Below are 22,069 nucleotides of genomic sequence, written 5' to 3' on the forward strand. Positions count from 1 at the left end.
ACTACTTGTTGCCATAACAGTTGAACATATTTGTAAAGCACTGAAAAAGCTTAGTTTTGGAGTGGAGTTAATAATAAAGCAAAGGAATTTGGAACCCGAACAGCAAAACAATTGAATTTAATTAAATAATAAACCCTCTCACCAATTCAACGACATAGGATAAGATTATAAACTAATCTTAATTCCAAATAAGATTTGTTTAACAGTGTATGTATTTAGAGGAATAATTCCATCTTGGAACTCCAAACAAAGCATCAACAAACATTTGAAAATACTATTTAAAAAATAAGCTGAACACTATAGAGCTTCAAGAAATAGAATTGTTGAACCCTAGAAATTACCAGACGTTCAAATTTCCCTGGTTAAATTTCACTGAATTGACAGATGGTAGAATAATTTTAACATGGTTTATATTTAACCACATGTATCAGTGCAAAAAGAGATATAACCAACTGCAAAACAAAAGAAAAAACATCCCACACAAATAATGCTTACAAAGAGAATTGTTTAAAAGCTGTTTTTATTTTCCTTCACCGTTATTGTTTTACAATACAAATTTCACCTTGTTTGGAACACACAAAAAACCCTACAGAAGATAACTCTGCTTCACGTAAAATACAGAATGGATATATATATTTATATATATAGATATATATATGCTTCTTCATTCTTAGAAAACTATTTTGTTCTGCACATTGGCAATTATAGGATAGAATACTCCCCCCCTTCCCCCATATGTATGGCAGGATTGAAAATTTTAGAGTTACATGCAGTTTCTGCACAATTTTGTTTTCAATAAATCAATTGTTTTTCAACAATATTTTCATTCAGGGATGAGACATAGATTGTAATTTCTGATTTCTGACTTTCTGATCATCTGGAGGAAAAAACAGAAACCTTGTAAGAAGAAATCGATGGCTGTTTTCTTGCTATAGTTAAAATTCATGAATGGAGTAGACAACAAAATAACTGAAGAAGCGCACTTTACTCCAACCTGCCAAAAATGTGTGAAGACTTGATCACATTTGGTTTTCCCTTCAGACTCAGTCACTTAAGCATTACAAGCAGATTTCCAGATCAATTTAGATATAAAAGCAGAATGTAATAATGTGTACAATACATATAACCTTGGATTCATGGAATATTGTATTTTAAATAAAACTTCTGAAGACTGCCTACTGACCATACAATCAAGACAAGAAAGGCACTAGAAACAGACAAATCTCTCTCCCAAGAAGCATTTTTTTATTTTAACTCTTTTCTCTGACATGTAAAAATCTTTTTAGATTTTATTTTTACGCATATCATTTTGAAAAATAAAGTTAGGAAATACTTAGAAAATCACTTTACAACAGAATAATTTTTTTGCACTTTTTTGACACTGTCACTGCAGATTTACAAAATCAAAATTTACCAAACCTTTCTGTGTCTATCATTTGTAACTTCAGCGAAACAGATAGAAAGATTCCTGTGTTATTATCCCAGTCAGGTACTTAGAAACCTTCATATAGACATTAGCTAGAAAATGGCTTACAGCCCAATCTTTGGGGCAAGAGATATGAAAATTATGTTTTCCCAAGAAAATAATACGCTTTATTCCCAGACAAGACTGGAAAGACCAGAACTTATGATATAAAAGCCTTTTTTCTTTTGTTTATGCTGCATCATATACAAAGAAACATGGGGATGAGCAATGCAAATCCAAAATCTATCAACAATAAATGTATACAGTGCATGAGAAGTTACCATTTCTTTTATTGTTGTCCATAGCAGATCCTTTGGAGAGAAAAAAAAAAAGATCACAGTGCTTGCCAGGTAAGAGAATCATTAAAGTCAAGGTAATTGTTAAAAGATTAAAGGAGAAGGAACAGTTCAATTTGTATGGCATCTTCTATCGGGAATTCTTAGCACTTTGGGATAGTTCTCTTGCCATTTCCCATGGTGTAGCTGTTATGTGCCATTCACCAATCTGCTGTACTTCGGTTGCCAACCCAGATGTAGTGCCGGCCAAGGAAATGGCCATTGATAAGACCGGGGTACAATGCCTCGAACATTCTTTTCAAAGTACTGGAAGGGCTTGTACCACCACACATGTGCAAGAAGGTTTGTCTGGGAAGCTTCTTTTAGCACCTGCAAAGAAGCATTTTTTAAGAGTCAATTTAAAAAGTCCACACATAGTAATTTATTCTTCAATATACGATCGACAAATTGCTTACATTTAACTGTCCTATAATAACTTTTTGTTTGAGGCAGATGGCTTGCGTTTCAGTAGGGCAATCACTAAAGAACTGTAATTTATAGGAATGATCCCAATCAGTCATCTCTGTGAACATTTACCATGTGCCACTACTTCTAGCCAATGAGAAGAAATGTACAGTCAGGTGTCCCGTCTGCATACTACCAGCATCTTAAAAACGGAGGGAACTGGCATGCAGAAAATGAATGTGATCCTAAGGTGAATACTATTCATGCATTTTTCACAAAGATCCTGCTTGTTCCAATGATACACCAGAATCGCTGGGAAAGATTGAACAGTTAACACTCTCATCCTCTTTTTCAGCTTTTGTATCCCATAGAAAGAAGTTCTAACTTTGTGTTAAGAACATTTGATTACTTCTGTAGTCACACAGAACTAATGAGAACCAGTTATCTCTTTCCAAACATCATTCAGATTTTAAAGATTTTAAAAACAATCATATTAAGTATATATTGAAAAAGGTGCCACAAGATGCAAATATTTCATTCTTTCAATTCATCCCGCTTCGAGCCCATCTAACATGATTTATTGGCACCACAACAGCCCAGACAGCCACAAATAAATAATTACATTTACACTATGTGAGGCAAAAAAATTCCCATGGAAAAATACAGCATTAATTTTTTTCACCCCATGTTACTGATCACAACATAGAGGAACTGAGCAGCCCAAGCCAGTACTTGTTCACCCAGTGTTGAGATAGGAGGGAAGGGAAAATAGAAAGAACTCACTTGTTGATTGGCCATTGTATGATACCACCAGAAAAGTCTTGTAGTGATGTAGTAAGCTACCACCACATCCACAGTGTAGTGGTCATGAGCCAAGAGAATACAGAACATCCCAACTATACTGAGAATCCAGCAAACCCAGTGATACCACCAGAGTCGCCGAGGTGAATCTGAAATCAAAGGAAAAATTCTGTTAAGTCTGGTTCATCCTCCACCACAAGAAGGCTGTCCAAGTATCACAGTCTGAAAAATCTGCAAATGGGACACCCACAAGAATTTTGTATCATGTTATTGAAGAATAATATATTTGCTACTGCTATTACAACATTTAATCTGAAACAGCTCATTTTTGAATATAACAGTAACCAAACTAACTTGAAGCTAACTCACGATTGGCATTTGATCTGGCAAATTCAGCACAGTGACAATTATATTGTTAAAGAAAACTATTAAAACCAGCTTTTCAGATCAAAGCGCAACATGAACTTCTGAATTGGAAGCTAGGCCATTCTTCAAATGGCTTGTCATATACAGTGATATTTAAAAAGCTGCTTCCACCTCTCTGAAAACACACTTCCCCATGATTTACTAATATTTACTTGTAATGCAAAAACTGATCTGTCAACATTATCAGTCAACACAGTAGAGTTCACAGCCTGCCAGTGTGGAAGTAGCTCATTATGAAAAAAGTTAGAGTGGCACTTTTAAGATCACAAAGTTTAATTCTTGGTATAAGCTTCCATGTACATGCAAACTTCTTCAGATACACACATATATCTGAAGGTGTGCATGCACATGAATGCTAACACCAAGTATAAAACTATGCTGGCCTTAAAGGTGCTACTGGACTCCAACTTTTCTCCGCTGTTTCAGATCAGCACGGTTACCCAGCTAACATCTGGATCATTAAGAGACCATCATGATAAATGGAACCAAAGACCAAGGCTCCATGTCACTTTGGTTCATCTAACATTCTTCTGATTTCAGTTTCTTTCTCATTATATCAGGTTTTTCTGCAAATTTTGGAAGCAGAAGTGATCAACCAAGTCACTTGAATTATATTAACTCATTCTTTGACTTGATGGGTGGTCAAACACATTCCCAGGAACTGTTTCACTCAACAGTTGAATGTTAAAATAGTAACACTCAATCCCACCAAATAAGCCACAACTTTTTCCTAATGAAATTGATAGGAAGGAGAATATAACATATGGGGACTGGAGAGGATGATTCATATATACCAGCTCGGATCCTGTTTTCTGCAAGTTGTACTGCATCAAAGTAACATTTCTGATCGTCTTTCACTGGCAGAAGAGCCACTGAACACTTAGTTAGGATCTGGACCACTAGTCCCTCTAAGGCTATGCTGAAGTTCGCTCTTGCTGGGCTGAACTCAGCCACCAGCAAGAACTCTCCCAACCTGGCAGCCGCCTAACCTATACAACACCTGGATAACCTGGATAGCTTTAAAAATCAGCACCTGGATAGCTTTAAAAATGGCTTGGACAGATTCATGGAGGAGAAGTCGATCTATAGCTACCAATCCTGATCTTCTGAGATTGCAAATGCCTTAGCAGACCAGGTGCTCAGAAGCAGCAGCAGCAGCTGAAGGCCATTGCTTTCACATCCTGCATGTGAGCTCCCAAAGGCACCTGGTGGGCCACTGCGAGTAGCAGAGTGGTGGACTAGATGGACTCTGGTCTGATCCAGCAGGTTAGTTCTTATGTTCTTATGTTCTTAACACCAATACGGTGCCTGCGCAGAATACAGAGAAAGTTGATCTGGATTCATTTTATTTATTTTTTTTCTGATAAAGTACAAACATAAATACTGTTAGCAAGAGGTTCTGTGATAACTTTCGTTGTTGGGATATGTATATCCTAAGGAACACAAGTGGGGAGAAAGTGATTTCAGATTGAATTGACTTACACATTTCTATGGAGAAAAGATGGTAAACTTACACTCTTTGATAAATAAATACGTCAAGGTTAACATAACCGTGTGACCGCTGTATAGGTAGTCGCCACACATGTCATGGGCCCCTGTGATAGAAAGCCCTCCTCCAGCAAGCAACTTCATTACCCTCCTCATGTGCGACTCCCAGTCTCCAAGGAGCTAACAGAACATAAAAAAAGAATTATTTTGTAGTCAAATGAACTTGGGTTACAATAGTAACAGACAAATGAGTTTATGTTTAATACATTACATTATAAATCAGGTGTCAAACTTGTAGCCCAGTGGTTCTCAACCTTCCTAATGCCGCGACCCTTTAATACAGTTCCTCATGTTGTGGTGACCCCCAACCCTAACATTTATCCATTTTACAGACGGGAAACACTGATGCAGAGAGTCTTAGGCAACCCCTGTGAAAGGGTTGTTCGACCCCCAAACGGGTCGCGACCCACAGGTTGAGAACCGCTGTTATAAATGAACAGCTTATTAATAATAAGGGAGGGCAGTCGGTGCAATGTAATTTGATATCATAATATTTCTAAGCAGGGTTGGTACTTGGATGGGAGATTAGTAAGGAAGACTATCCAAAGGAAGGCAATGGAAATAATATCTGCTTCTCAACTGCCTTGAAAACCTCTTGCTGGGATCGTCATACATTAGTTATCACTTGCTGGCTCTCCTGTACATATTTATATTAAAAACTCCATACAACTGAGTGCATCACAATGGTCAGTAATTAAATAAATGAGATCTTTTGTTTCAAAACACTAGCTCTCAAGTATCTCTCTACAATAGAAACTATTATTTCTTTACATTTGTTACGAACTGGAAAACTCACAGAAATTAGCTTAGAATAAACATCAATCAGGTTTCCATCTCTAAGAGAAACTGTAGTCATCCCCGCAGGGTCGTCGCTAAGGAATAGGCGAGACGCGGAGGAGGTTTCATCTGGTGGAGAGCGTCAGCAACAGGAAGCGCGGGATTTCGTGATCCTGACAACTCTGCCCTGTGCTGGTCTCTGGCACCTTTTATTAGGGTTTCATTGTGGGCGTGTAAAGGAGGTGGGTAGGGAGATGAGCGGGAGACCGGGAGACCTGGAGATCATCATGTGATGCATGATCTCACCTGGCTACGTGCGGAGAGGAGCGTAAGCGTCTGAGCCTAATCCTCACCTGGGGGCAAGACCATTGTCCCGCGCTCGTGACTGAGCCAGACAGTTCATGACCCGTGACTCATAGGGGATGAGGAGTACCAGAAGGCCGTAGGTCCCTTGGCGTCCCAACGTTCTACCACGGTGCTGCTGGGTCAGCAGTGCCTCACTACATCTCCTCCTTTTTTACATTTTAGAAAAAGGGGGACCGAAATGCTAAGGGGTGATTTAAAGGACGCTTGTCTCCTCCGCCGTCTGGTCAAGCTGACCGAGCTGCTTGTGTAACATTAGAACTTGCTGCGGGTAAGGGAAATTCGAGGGGCTTCTTACACACGTTACAGGCAATATTAGACACACATTGAACGAAACAAGATCCGATAACGAGGCACACAATTAAACCAATGCAGAGCTGCACAATAGCACTCAACCATCTTCCCGGCAGCCAGCTCCAGAGGGCTGACCACCAATGGGGCAATACATCGTATTTCAGATTGGATACAACTTCTTGCAACTCACGCACTTTCATATGAATCAACTGGGAATTATCAGAGAGATTAAAGCAACACTTATGCACATTCTCACAACCCTGGTGATGCAATAACAACAAATAATCAATGGCGGCACGATTATCTAAAGTCGCTTGACGAAGTTCCTGCTGGTCGGAGGCCAGGGCATCCAGAGCAATGGAGGTGGAGTTGATGGACTTCGCAAGGGCACAGGCCAGCCGGCCAATAGTCTTGGTGTTACAGGAAACAAGTCCGGGGACTCCCACAAGGGAAGTTGCGAGGGAAACACACTCCGCCTTTGGCTAGAGCCGCCCGGGCTGGGTCGAGGGGAAGGGCGGAGCGGTGGCTGTGCTTGGGCTTCCGGGGTGAAGCCTGAGGCAGAACGATGGTGAGGCGGTAGCAGAGAGTTCCGGCAGACACAGGCGGAAATGCAGCAACAACAAATAACATAACTTCTAAAATTAAGGCATGCAATAACTTCAGCAATAGTTGGTTCACAGTAAGCAATAAAACATGGCTAAACGATACATAGGCTGGATGATGTACGGAAGGAAGGCAACCCGTGGTTGCATAATTGTCCAATGCATGGCTCTTGCTGTTTGACTACCAAAGCTACAGAGCGATGGCGTTAGAGTCCATGGATTCCTCAAGAGCGTAGGGAGAGCTACTGATAGTCTTTAGCATTGCAGGTTCAGTGATTCTCACGAGCAAGGTTGTGAGAGAAGGCGTGTTCCAACAATATTCAAGCGGCTGAGAACAGCGGAGAGTTCCAAGGGCTAATCTATCAGGAATGTCCCTGGCTGCAACTCCAAGCTTCAGCCAGGGGGCGGCAGAGAGGGAGAGAGAATAGCGATTGTAGATGAGGAGCAGCAACACGCGGCATCAACCTCTGAGCCACAGCTGGCCCAGGCTGCCGTTCAGGGTGTGGCCCCAGCTGGGCTGTGATCCTTGTGGAAGAATGGGTTTGCTGCCTCGCGAGGGATCCCTCCCATCTTGGCCCCGGCTGGGGGGCAATCGGGTCCTCTCGACAGAGGCTGCTGGGTTGGATCCTCCAGGGAGGCCCGCCATTTCCGGGATGGGGCTGGTCTGGCATGGCGAAGCTGGACTCCTGTATGGAAGAGAAAACAAGCAACGCCCCAGGTTTGGCGCGCTGGCTGGGTTAGTAGATGACAATAGAGGACCTGGAGCCCTGAGTGGGGCAATTTTTTGAATGATTGAGAGAGAACGATACTTTGGATATGGTCTGCTGGATGAGACCTTGATTGGGTCGATGGGGGGGGACTACTCCCCTTTCTTTCGTTTGTTTTGGCCAAGCTTTCGTTAGCTAGTTGGCCCATTCTGATCACTTGCAACATTCTAGGCGTTAAGAGATACAAGGCAGGAATTGCCCGAAGGCTTAGGAGAAGGGAGAGGTCATATCCAGGTCGGATGTTTGTTTGTAAAACAATCCCAATCACCGTCTAAGGTGTGGGTTTTTGCAAAGCAACTTAAACAATTCACAATTATAGTCATATCGTAATATAGCATCTATAGGAAAGATGTAGGGAAGATGCAAAGAAAAAAGTTCCTGGGCTTGAGTTTGATCACACGAGCAACTTGAAACCCTTTTCAAATCCTAGGTGTTGAGGTGGTGAGTCAGCCCATTTGAGAGAATGCAAGGGGTATGTAGAAGAAAAGGAGGGGGGGGGGGGGTGGGAAGTTAACTTTCCCTTCCCCCCCTGTAAGGGGGCTCTCGCCGGTTTAAACTCCCTTCCTACCTTCACAGCGGAGGCTGTGTAAGGTAGGTGTGGCTGAGAGAGCCCCCAGGCACTGTGACTAGCCAGGGAGGGCACTCAGCAGAAAATGTGGGAGCACGGAAATAATTCTGGCTCCTACAAACCTGTGCTACGCCAATGTGGCAGTGTAGGCTCAGGTAGACAAAGGAAAAGGTTCTCAAGAAAAGGCTAGAAGAAGAATTTTGAGGGTTAAAGCTAAAATGGAGGTGGCTTGAGGCAGAATGGGTGACACCTTTCAAGGCATTGGCACATATAATCAAAAGAAGAGAAACTTTAAATTGAAGCATAAGAGCATAGCTTAGAGGCAATGGGGAAAATTCCTCTCATGAGGGAAGAACCTTAGGGGTCCCTTTTAAAAGGGCAAGACACACAGAACATACATAAGCACACATGAGCATATATAATGTAATGAGGAGGATTGCAACTTTGACTCAAGATCTTGCTCTCTCTCTCTTGCTGAAGATGGTTTTCTTGTGAGAGCATTTTAAACAAGGCGACTCAATCATAGTTGGGATTTCTGTGAGAGCATTTTATCAATATAAGCGGGGGTGAAAAGGAAGTGGGGTTAGTCCTTGTCTTAATTCCATAGGAAGTGTTTCCAAACTGGATCATTTTCATTGAACAGACAATTGAAGACAAACCTAAGAGGAAATAACATGAGTTTAAGCATCCAGACTTTAGAGGAGGTCGGCAGTTCCTCGTGTTGCTGTGGAAGAAAAGATTAGGTGGGGGTCGATGGGGAATTCGGCGCAAGCCTTTGTCCTCCATGGCGTGGTTCCAAACTGGCTCAAACAGGGTCCTAGAGGCAGGCACGTGTTGAATCTCTATGAGAATGGCTGCACCCAAACTCGAAGCCCACCATCTGGGTCTGCTCCTCCCAGGCTGGGATCCTGCTCCTTCTGGAGGTACTGACGATTTTGCTGTTACTGGGTGCTTTGAGCTTATGGGTCTCTGCACGTGCTCAGAGGCTATGAAATCTGGCTTGAACCTTACGGCTGGAGGGGCCAAGGGGGCTTCCTCTTTATGAAGGACTCTAGGCTTAAGGCCATCGTGCGAACGTCTTTCCCTCTCCATGCCTCATTGTCCTGTATGTGACATTCTGAGGAGGGTTCAAAACGGCAGTCCTCTTGGTTAGTGAGACGGACTGGGCATAGTGCCAAGATGTTGGTGTTTTCTTCCGTCAGCATTCCTTCCGGCTGCAAATCAGTGGTTACGCACTTTGCAGGGATTTTGAAATGCGCGCCATTCTGTGGCACTGACGGAGGCATGGTGACTTCAGAAATAGCAGGAACGAGCAGAGCTGGAAGTGGAAACGCAGAGGAGGGGCAGGCAACGATTTAGATCAGCTGAGCTTAGATTAGATTCAAGTAAAGGCATAGAGGCAGGAGGACCGGGGGAAAGGCAGGCATTGGACACCGCGAGGAGGTAGGCATCATCTTCCGTCAGGGTTTCCTTCCTCCGCAGATCGTGGTTAATGCGCTTTTGAAACCCGCCATTACGTGGCGCTGACGGGGGTGCGGTGGCTCCAGAAAATGAGGGAGGAAGCGGGGCGGAAGGCGGAGCGAGAGGAGGAGGCGGCCGGGCCGCTGGAGTGCGAGCGGGAGAGTTTGAGGGAGGCGAGGAAGCAAGTGAGGCAGAAGGAGGACAGGCGTCCAAATTAGTGGATAGAGAAAATTCCGTGAAATTGAAGGTGAAAGATCGAAAGGAGGGCTGCCTACAGCAAGGGAGCCATAGGTCTGTAGGCTGATGGCGACATAACATTGTCTCCACGTCAGTAGCAGTGACATCGGCGCGCGAGGCTCTGTAATCGAAGAGTGCGCCCGATGTTTCTCCCAGTCCTTAAGATTCAATGTCCCCTCTGGGTACCATGGACACTGAGCTTCAATCTCCTCAACCAATTTGCCCTTCTCTTTACGGGGACTCCTGCCGATTTCGCTAACGCTTTCAGTTCGTCAACGTGCTTGTCATAAGCCCTGCTTTTGCAAGCTCCCATACTCACTGGTGTTCCGTCGGACGAGAGAGTGTCCTAGGACGCGTGTCTCTGGATGCGCCGATCCAGAGGACAGGCGATACCGAAACGGTGGTCCCTGGATGCGCCGATCCAGCGGACTTCGGTATCGCGGCCCTTTCCCAGGCGACGGTGAGCAGGGTGGAGGTTCGAGGATTCCCGGGTTTCGGCACCAGCTTGTAGTCATCCCCGCAGGGTCGCCGCTAAGGAATAGGCGGAGGAGGTTTCATCTGGTGGAGAGCGTCAGCAACAGGAAGCCGATTTCGTGATCCTGACAACTCTGCCCTGTGCTGGTCTCTGGCACCTTTTATTAGGGTTTCATTGTGGGCGTGTAAAGGAGGTGGGTAGGGAGATGAGCGGGAGACCGGGAGACCTGGAGATCATCATGTGATGCATGATCTCACCTGGCTACGTGCGGAGAGGAGCGTAAGCGTCTGAGCCTAATCCTCACCTGGGGGCAAGACCATTGTCCGTGCGCCCGGTGACTGAGCCAGACAGTTCATGACCCGTGACTCATAGGGGGATGAGGAGTGGGGGTGCGGTGCGACCAGAAGGCCGTAGGTCCGTTGGCGTTCCAACGTTCTACCACGGTGCTGCTGGGTCAGCAGTGCATTACTACAGAAACAGTACTGTAAAAACTAACTGGAATAACAGAAAATTATGTTGCTAAACAAATCACTTGGTTCTCCCAACATTTTTTTGAAATCATCAGCCAGATGACCAGCTAGTTGGAATGGTTGCAGAACCTCCAGCAACCAAAATCCTCTATACAGGATATTAGGAAATGTTTCTTCTTCCTGAATACTGTTTACTTGGGATATGATCCAACCAGTATTAATCCCTTTTAATTGCCAATTCCTTTGCATTTGAATTCCATGTTTAATTCTCTTCCAGTGAAATCAATGAGATGTAGGAATCGACTGGGAAGTCTAACCTCACCATGCTCAGTGGGGAAAATCCAAAGCTGGAGTATTACTGACAGATGGCTGTGCCAGTTTTGCTTGAAAATCTTCAGTGAGGGAAAGTCACCTCCCACGTAGCTGATTCTACTGTCAAATTGCTCTTACAACTTCTGTAACTTAAACCCATTAAATCTAGTCTTGTTTTCTGGAACGGCAGACAGTCTATGTGACAGCTCTTCAGGCACCTGAAGTATACTATCATCGTGGTGTTGTGTGGTTAGCGGGCTGTATGGCCGTGTTCTAGTAGCATTTTCTCCTGACATTTTGCCTGCATCTGTGGCTGGCATCTTCAGAGGATTCTCTGAAGATGCCAGCCACATGATGCAGGCGAAATGTCAGGAGATAATAATAATAATAATAATAATAATAATAATAATACCACCACCAAGTCAGTCATACTTGCACATTTAACGCTTCTTTTTGCCTAAATGCAGGACTTTGCATTTGTGTCTGCTGAATTTCATTTCATAAATTTCAGAGACCTAATCAATTTATTTAACCAAGTTCAGTGTGTAGTGGGTTTCGTTTTTGTGTGTGTATTTGATAAATATAATAGTCATTTAAACTCCTTTTTCCATTTCCTTGCACCCAAACTCCCTGATTAAACATTTATTTAATAAAACTGAACAGCTATATATATTGACTATTAAATGGTACTTCCTATTCCAAAAGTTATAGAAAGGTCGCCAGCTTTGAGCAAAGTAAGGTTTTGTTAGTCACCTATCATACAACTGTACTAGTTCTGTACCTATCATACAACTGTACTAGTCAACTTAGCAAAAATTCATGATTTGCCATAGTTCCATTATCCTTTATTGAGTTTGAAATTTTCCAATTACTAGCTATAATCATTCCTGCAAGTGTAATCATATCATGCATCATTAATCTTTCGTTGAGACATGTTTTCTTATCAAACCCAATAAGCAAACTTTAGGCCCCCTAGACAATTAAAAACCTTGTCATTCTATAAATTTCATCAAGCACTTTAATTCAAAAGTTTTTAATTACGTCACAGTTCCACTACATGTTCTCATAGGCTCATTCCGCACATGCAGAATAATGCACTTTCAAACTGCTTTCAATGCTCTTTGAAGCTGTGCGGAATGGCAAAATCCACTTGCAAACAGTTGTGAAAGTGGTTTGAAAACGCATTATTTTGTGTGTGCGGAAGGGGCCATAGTTAGCTAATTCAGTACCATATTTGCTACAGTGATAATTAGACTTATAAATCTTATTTCACAAAGGGTAAGATACCAATGATAAATTACTTTATGATAATTACCTCTAAAGCTAACACAATTGGCATTTGCTGATTCTGATGTAAAACCTTGTTGCAACTAGTCATCTGTCACTGCTCCTATTATGAGTTGCCACTTATATTAAAAGGATCATAATTTACTTGAAAAGAGCTGTTCATCCAAACTGCATTAATTGCTTAAACAAGCCTCTTCATGTTTGACCTTTTAGAAATGAGACTCTCAAAAGGGGAAAGCTCAACACCTAACTGATTTGAAGTTTTACTGGAATTCACATACTCTCTTAACTGAAAATATTGAAATTATTTCATTGATACCAGTTTATCAAACAATTCAGCAAATGAAAGATAGCCTCCTTCCTGTGCTATATATGTAAGTCTAATTCAACTCCTATTTATTCACTATCTCCACAGTTGTATAATTTTAAATTATTATATATGAAGAATTGGAAATAATTGGAATTTGAAAAGGGATCAAACTTAGATCTTAATCTAAACCATATTCATAAAAATTCTTCAGTAATATACGTGACGAAAATACACACAGAGACACGAATAACATGATAAATAAAGGAACAATACCTAACAAGAATCCTACTTTATAACATCCCAAAATCTTTCTGCTTGAGCACATAGTCACTTATACATAGTTTTATTCACCACAGAGTGCTAAATTTGGAAATAGTAAACCACTGGCATACTTAAGTCTTCAGAGTATTTCAGATGACATCCTAGCCTTCACATAACCAAATGAATCTTAAAAATTCCCTCTGCTATTCAGCTAAATACAAAAGGAAATGTTCTCAAACAATGTTCTCAATACAATCTTAGACAACACCATCATTTTTAAAGCATTGATTCTACCTGTCCAAGCCTATTGATAATTGTGCATTTGTTTGCATCATCTTTAATTTTATAACTTGTGCATTTTCTTTGTGAATTTGCTTGTACTCTCCACTAACTTTGATGAAGTCAATGGAATCCAGATGCCTAAATATCAAACTGGATATTAAAACTGAACAGGATACCTAAATATTGAACCCATTTCAGTCCACATAAAGCTCTAGTTTTATTTGAGACTGTATCAATTCCACTTATCACTGTTTTGGTTTTATTTAATCAATATCCAAATAATTTACCATATTCATCAACACTTTTTAAAATATCTGGAACAGAAATCATAGAGTCTCTAACGATCAACAAGATATCATCTGCATACAGACTAATTTTATACTTTCTATTTGTAATCTTCCAGTTATTTTTAATTTGTTCCTTATCATTTCAGCTAATGGTTTTATATCTATTGCAAATAATAGTGCAGAGAGATAGCATATCTGCCAAGTATCTCATTGTAATAATATAAGGTCAAAGATACAGCTATTAATCCAAAGCAGATTTCCAAATCTTTCCAAAATTCATGATCTGCAATGTACTTATTTTTTTTAATCCCGTTCTACTTGGTCAAGCGCCTTTTCTGCATTGACAAGCATTAATACTAATTGGTTGTGGTGGGTTTTCCGGGCTGTGTGACCGTGGTCCGGTAGATCTTGTTCCTAGCTTTTTGCCTGCATGTGTGGCTGGCATCTTCAGAGGTGTAACACAGAGAGAAGTCTGTTACCGTGAAAGTCTTCGACATTACATTAATACTAATTGTTCATCTTTTACTTCAGTTTTATTAATGATAGAAATTGCTCTTCTAGTATTATCTGCCAGATATCCCTTTGATCAAACTCAGCTGATTTGGATGGACGCATACAGAGAGCTCCATTCAAAGGGGGGGAGGCTTGATGGAGAAGTACATCCTTGCACCAGCATGTTTGCCCTCCCTAGGGCACTTACCCCAGTGAAAGGGGAGTCCCGCTGGGAGTCCCACCAACTACACAGTTTCACCCACCACAGAACCCAGAAGTCCAGGCTGCAGTGGGGCTGTATTAGCATCCCGCTCGGACACCAGCGTGGGACGGAACAAGCCAGGGCTTTCCCAGGGATGGTTTCCCGAGATTGAGGGCCGGTAGCACAGCACACCAGCTTTCAAACTTATGCTTGCCTTTCGGCAGCATATGTCCCATCAGCTCTATGAAGCTTTTCGGCAGCAAGAAGGTGTCAGGGCTTTCCCCTGCTCTCTGTGCCACGGAAAAGCCCTTTTGGAGGTGGTGGGATGAAGTTGCATCAGTGCCGTGTCTTGTTGCCTCCGAGTTTGGATGGAGCTGACAGAATTGATTCTTTTAGCCAAAACAGAATTAAAGAATTATAATCAACATTGAAGAATAAAATCAGGCTATATGAGCTTGGATCTTTATTTACCTTATGAATAAGAATAATTTTTGTATCACATCATGTTTGTGGTCTTTGAATAATTTTATAATAGTATTAACTAGTATATCTACCATAGATTATATCCACCATAGATTTATAAAATCCACTAGTCAAGCCATCTAGTTCAGGAGAAATATTATTCTTCAAGCCATTAATAAGTGCACCCATTTTGCTTTATTTTCCTTAGGTGTCTTTTTGAAAACCAAATTTCTATAGATAGTCTCATATTTAAATTAAGCTAAGATTATCTGATTTATTGTTGGTAATAATCCATAAATACTCTCAAAGTTTCCTTATCGTATGTTAATTTCTGATCTTTATCATAATAAATTTGGAGAAATTAACTTGTTTGCTTTTCTGGTTCAACAGATATGCTAATAATTTATCTGCTCTATTTTCTTTCTCAAAGTACAATTCTTTTGTGAAACAAACAGCCTTACTGGCCTCTTGTGTTTTTAATACATCAAACTGATTTTTATATATTCTTAACTGCTGATTTATTTCATTATCCAATGAAATGTTATGCCTGTCTTCAAATTGCTCTCTCTTACCCATTCACTCAAATTAAGTCGTAATATGTTGTTTTTGTCATGGATTAAGACACCTTGAATAAAAGCTTTAAAAGCATCCCATATTGTTTCGTGGCTTACATCTCCAATAAGTTTAGTGGCAAAATATTATTCTATGTTTTTTCTTTCAAAAGCCTAAGTGATGTTTCTTGCTTATTACACTTGAATATTTTCTGTTTGTAATTAGGAAATGAAAGTGTTTAACTCTTGTCTCTTTTGCAGAATTTGTGTTTGGGAGATCTGCCAATAATTGAATTTCTTGTTCTTCAACAAGAAGAACTTGGGCTGACCTCTCATAGCCTTCACTAATTGATCTTTTACATAAGAGTTCAGAAGAGTAACAATTATGAGATTCCTAGAGGCATTTTTTTTTGGCTTTAATCTGATAAACGTGTTCAATTAAAAAATATTTTCCTGGAAGTCTGATCCCAATAAGGAAGAAAAAAACTTCTTCAGCCATGCAATCCTAACAAAGTTACTGCAGTCTAAACTCACTGAAATCAAGCCCATTGAAATCAGTAGGCTTAAACTGAAGTAACTCTGTTTAGGACTGCATTGGAAGAATTTTCAAATTATGTTGCTTGCGTTTAATATCTAAAAATCTTATTTGGTATTTGCAGTTGACTCTAATTTTCTTTTCCAATTGTGATAATCTTTTTACCAATTCAGTTTTTGTTATCTAATGTAGTGCTGATACGATGCTCAAAAGTAATAAACTGGTGCTGTAAAACTGGTTAATGCTGTATAAATCCCTTACATCACAAGATATTGTTTTTCTTTGCTTGTCTCATATTAATTGAACCAAGTATTTACTCTACTTACATATTTTATATACCATACAGACATCACTTCATTACAGTCCTGCCCTCTCTTCTACCTTCAATTCATATAGTAGCAACATCAACAACACCCAAGCAAGCTGATCAGTAATTACAAATAGTAATGTCTGTAGCTAGTATGCCAGGTGTATCAGACCCCTATACCTCCATAAAGTTCCCTGCTACTGCAAGTCTAAAATAAGTGAGGAAAGGGCAGGAAGTTCTCAATTATTCTGCTGGGAGGTTCCCATCACTCAGGCACTTCAGTTTCTACTCAACAAAGGGGGAGGGAATCTTCTTTAGTGGTAGAAAGCACTTGGGAGGAGAGACACTACTTATAGTTAATTAATTCATCAGTGAGTTATCATGTCCAGGTTTGGCACCACAGACTCCAAACATTTAATTATGAGGACTCAACCCAGTATTTTAAATCACAAGCACACTTTGTAATATATTTGAATGCATTTTGGTTTCCAAGGCTACACTGTATTTGCTGTCACATTAGAAAACAAATTTCATTACCCCTGCAAAGCTAGATAATGAACTGGAGCCTGTAAACAGCCTGGCCAACTTGGTGTTACCATGGCCAACTTGGTGAAGTTGTCTAGCAGCCAATATAAGGTAAATAAAACTTTCACAATTGCTTCCCATTTAAAACCTGGTTTGTCAGGAAACAGCAGGGATTATTGCTGCTTATTTTCAATAATTAACTTACTAAGGTGGGGGAAAAAACAGCAGCCATTAAAATGGGGTCATTGTTTGTATGCTCACAGAGGTTATTGAGATGTAATGCTGGCACTGTTGGTATTCTCAAGGATGACGGGATACGATGCAGAACAACTTCTAGAACAACACTGAAAGTCTAAGTTATGATCACAATGATACAGAATTTTGTATGGTTTTGAATACTGCCAGTGATAAGTACACAGCAAATCTAGAGCTAATCACTCGTTTTTGACAAAATACAAGCATTAGATGAAAACAAGAATTTGGATTTATACCCTGCTTTTCTCAACCATAAGGAGTCTCAAAGCAACTTACAAAGTGCTTCCCTTCCTCTCCCCAAAACAAACACCTTGTGAGGTAGGATGAGCTGAAAGAGTTTGAAGAGAGCTGTGACTAACACAAGGTCACTCAAAAGGCTTTATGTGTAAGAGTGGGAAAACAAACCTGGTTCACCAGATTAGAGTCTGCCACTCAGGTGTAGGAGTGGGGAATCAAACCTGGTCCACCTGCTCTTAACCACTCTACCATGCTGACATGAACCAAGAGCATCAATGTAAGTAACCTAAAAGTACTGTTACTGCACAAACAGTCAGGCCAGGCTGATAAAACTTCTGTCTTTCACTACCCACCCATTATCTCTTACAAGCAACAGCTCCAGACAGGAGAGTTTTAACAGAGTATCCTGAATCTACAGACTCTTACTTTGCAAGGACAAATTACCCTTGAATATCTGTAGATCATGCTGATCACCAGAACTACACAGAATTCCTCCACTGATCCTATGATGAATAGTAAGTGGACATAGTAGTTCCTAAGAATTCTTAAAAATTCTCTCTGTATCCAGGGTGGGACTTTGTTTTGGTTTACTATGACACTAGCAGGACAGACAGTAAGCGGGCAGCTGGAAAAAGACAATCTGACTGAATCTGAGACCTTCAGGGGAGGGGAGTATGTAAATTTAATTTAACATAACATAACATCTGGCATAGAGATTTTCTGTGAAAATACACTGCAGTGATCCCAGTGGTGAAAGTTTTTTCCTTTCCTCCACCACAGTAATTTAACAGATGTTTTGTGATAAGAAGAATGTTGTGACCTAAGCTATTCTTCTCTGAGTGACAACCCACTGTTTCATCTTTGACAGATACTTCAAAGGCAAAAATTGCTTGTGTCTGTAACATCTTACAACAGAATCCCAGTCTCAGATGCCAATCACCAGCTATTTTGCCCTTGCTTGATACAATATTAAGCTTACATCCTTGCCTAACAAGGTTTGATAGAGTCAAAAGGTAAAGGCAACGTCTCGTTTTGTTTTTGCTAAGGAATGTTGGTGTTGTGCTACAAAAGAGAAACGTACCAATCCCCACTGAAGATGATACCTATCAAAGCATCTCATGAAAAAACAAACACACGTCTCTAACAAAGAATCCAGACAATCAGCATTCAATCTTTCGTCTTTCTTTTCCAGAAAAAGACATTAGACAGTGATAGCTCCTTACCCCAGAACTTCCTGAATGATACCAGCTGTTTCAACACTTTCCAGTCCATCCTTTGGACCACAGGCTTAACAATGCTAAGAGAATGGGCTGATGGACAACATGGGACAAACATGACTATAGTAATCTTGGACAGCAAACTGCACTTGTATGCCAACAGAGGGAACTGAACCCTGTTGATATTATTAGAACTTTAAGGAACTTGCCATATGATACACCACATCACTCTTCCAAAATATCTCAAGTGTGTGGGAGGCATTGATGTTCACACCCTAGGTTGGTTCCAGTCTCTTCTAGAAGACTGCACCAAAAAGGAAGGCTATGTTTCCATCTTGGGATCTGACATGGCATGGGGCTAGAATCTTGATACAATTTATAGTCTGAACTGAACAGAGCAGGATTCCCAATGAAACTCCTGATTCTTGTGCATGTACCCCTTATGGCTTACATCAAACTGAAGGACTGATTTGTATAGATATTGCAGGGTCAGAGCTTGAAGTGTGGCTAAAATGGAAGGTAATTAGGGTAAGCATACAGATTTAATTAAGTAGTCCCTATATCTTTTTTCTCATAAATTGAGCATCGGCTGATGTGGACGTGAGAATCCATGATCATAATTAAACAATGAATCTCCAAATGAAAATCAAAAGGTTAATCTCCCCCATGTCAGCAAGAGAAAACAGATTGCTATAGAACTTGATCATTATCTATGTCTAAGACTGAGCACCAAGCAATATGGAATAGCTTTGCAATAAATGCTGCCAATTTTCTTTGGCAAGCAGTTCATGTCACACCGGCTAAACAGTTCCAAATGCTTCAGACCAATTGAGAAATCAAAGACGGGAAGGCTAGGTAATGATAGGGAGACAAATTACCTTAGGAGAACAGTTGAAATGCATGCCAGGTACTGGAAGTGTAGTTACATACATTGTAATACACCGGTACAGGTATAACGTGCCAACTATACAAAAAAATCTTCTGCCAATAATAGACCTAAGGAGAAAAACAGTGCATCATTTGCAATGCTTGGCACTTTGATACGAAATAAACATGTTAGTTAACTTGTCATCTGTATACTATGGCATAATACATTATCCAATGTTAATTTAAATAATAAAAACATTAAATATGAATGATAATTTATGCCTGCTGAAAAATAAGATGAAAAATAAGATGACAGCTTTTAAAAAAAATAGAAGCAAAGAAACCCTCTCAACACTGCATGATGCAGAACAGAATCCATATGCAGGTAAGAGCAGGCTTAATTAACAGGTCCTTTGAATTCTAATGGATAAATTGCAGGATGTGTTCAAACCCCTGATTCTTGCCCCACAAACCAGGGCCATTAACGCAGAATGCAAATTTAATACCTTGCTATGAACATCATTTTATTAAGTGAACAACTGCCTTAATTCCTACAGGCAAAGGAAATGCTATGCCATAGTTTATGTTATGGATAGCAAATTCTGCCTCACCACTACTGATGTTCGTGCACCTGGCTCTCACCAAGTGGGACAAGATAAAGATTGCATGTCTTATTCCATCCAAAAATGTAAATGCAGGCTGTTTGGTCTCAGTTTGCCTCAGAGTCACATGCAGAAAAGTTTCAATCCTTCAATCTCCTCATGTTTGTTTGTTTTTCAAACTGGCTCACAAACTACTTCTCTAGGGCAGCCAGATTCAAAAGCAAAACCTAGCAGAGACTGAAGGATTAAGCTGCCTCTTCCTTCCAAGGCAAACTGAGGATTCTTGAACCTACAATCTGCAACTGATCTACAGAACGGGGCAGATATTAATTCTGCCCAAGTCCTAAGTGATACAACGTCCCCATCACCCCCAGTACAGAAATGTATAGGGCGGGGGTCTGCAACCCGCTGCTCCAGAGCCACATGCGGCTCTTTCAGCCTTATACTGCGGCTCCACATGGCCTGGAGGTCAGAGGGTAGTGGGGGGTGTCCATCCAGCCCTCCAGAGCAGCGCTGGAAGGAAAGGTGAGCGGAGGGGCTGAACCGAAGGCGGCTCCGTGCATGAGGGTGCCACTTTTCGCATCCCCTCCACTCACCTCTCCTTCCAGCGCTGCTCTGGAGGGCTGGATGGACATGCCCATGCTGCCCTCTGACCCCTGGAGGCTGGAGGGTAGCATGGGCGTGTCCCTCCAGAGCAGCTGCCAACCCCCTCTGCCATCCCTGCAGCCGCCATCCCCCTTCTGCCCCATGGAACAGGTGGCTGTCTGCTCCATTGGGCAGAGGGGGTTTCCCTGCCCAGCGCCGCTGCCTCCTGCAGAGTGACAGGCAGCAGCACTAGGCAGGCCACAGACGCCATCCCCCCTCTGCCCCAAGGAGCAGGTCTCTGCCCGGTGCTGGCGCCTCCCAGCTATGGAAGGAAAGGTAAGTGGAGGGGCTGAACTGGAGGCAGCTCTGTGTGGAGCCGCCTTTCCGGCTCATTAAACCTTCGGGGCCATGGAAAACAGGTCCAAATGGCTCTTTGGGTGGTAAAGGTTGCCGACCCCTGGTATAGGGCAAGATCTGATAATGTCATAAGTGGGGTCTAGCTTGTTCAGGTCCAGTGGGATTTTTTCCTATTATATTTCATAGGCCCCCATCCTGACACATACCCACACCATATTTCAAATTATGTTTGAAATCACTTGGGATTGCTGTTGGAGTAAACTTCAAAGTTCCTGTGGGTTGTGGGAAAAATGTTACATTTGTTTGTATCCAGGCAGCAGCAGAACATTTCTTTTATAAAGCATTGCCATGTTGTCAAAGTTAAAGTTTAAGCATTGTTCTTTAAGAATGATGCAGTTGAGCTAAAAACAAAAGTGTCTTTAAGAATATGTCTTGCTGAGGTTTGATACAACCTCAGCATGCAGATTAGATTACTACAGTGCACAATACACGGGGCTGCCACTGAGAAATGTTCAGAAAGTTCAATGGTACAGACTGCTGCAGCCAGGATGTTGACTAGAATGGGGCACAGGGACCACATAATTAATATTGGTCCATCTACACTGGCTTCTAATTTGTTTCCAGCACCATTTAAGGTGCTAATCTTAACCTTCAAACCCCTATATCATATATATGACCAACATACATGAAGGCCCACCTAATCCCTTATAAACCTGCTCTGCTACTGTAATTATCATTGAAGGCCCTCCTTTTGGAGGCCCCACCTCTGAAATCAGGTGAGTGGCATTCCGTGAGATGATCTTCTCAGTCATGGCACCAAAGCTCTGGAACTCTATCCCTAGGGATACTTGTCTGTTCCCCTTTGTTGCAGTCTTCTGGCAGTAAGACTTCTTTGTTTTATCTGACATTGCCTCAATGATTACATAACCTCACACAATATGCCTTGTAGTAATATAATGATTTGCTTCAGTTGACATTATCTCAATGGTTATTGTTATTGTTTATTTATTTATTTATTTATTTATTCATTCATTAATTCATTTATTTATTCATTTATTTGATTTAGTAGATTCATTCATTTATTTGATTTAGTAGACCCGAAGGGGGCATCTCCTTCCTAATCTATGCTTTTATTTTTATAT

The 22,069-nt window shown here is 41.3% G+C and overlaps 1 protein-coding gene across 7 annotated transcripts in view; it reads right to left on the reverse strand.

Annotated features, from left to right (window-relative positions):
* Positions 1 to 503: 503 nt before the first annotated feature.
* Positions 504 to 22,069, reverse strand: part of SGMS1 (sphingomyelin synthase 1) — a 110,336-nt gene continuing 88,770 nt past the window's right edge. For all 7 annotated transcript variants that reach the window (XM_048505473.1, XM_048505470.1, XM_048505467.1 and 4 more), the window contains 4 exons: positions 19,395 to 19,512; positions 4,947 to 5,100; positions 2,989 to 3,155; positions 504 to 2,130 (listed from right to left, as the gene is read on the reverse strand). In XM_048505473.1, coding sequence (XP_048361430.1) covers positions 1,951 to 2,130; positions 2,989 to 3,155; positions 4,947 to 5,100; positions 19,395 to 19,512 — 619 coding nt within the window. In that variant the 3' untranslated portion in view covers positions 504 to 1,950. The remainder of the gene's footprint in view (positions 2,131 to 2,988; positions 3,156 to 4,946; positions 5,101 to 19,394; positions 19,513 to 22,069) is intronic.

This window comes from Sphaerodactylus townsendi, linkage group LG08 (genome assembly GCF_021028975.2).
Source record: "Sphaerodactylus townsendi isolate TG3544 linkage group LG08, MPM_Stown_v2.3, whole genome shotgun sequence".
Lineage (NCBI taxonomy): Eukaryota > Metazoa > Chordata > Lepidosauria > Squamata > Sphaerodactylidae > Sphaerodactylus > Sphaerodactylus townsendi.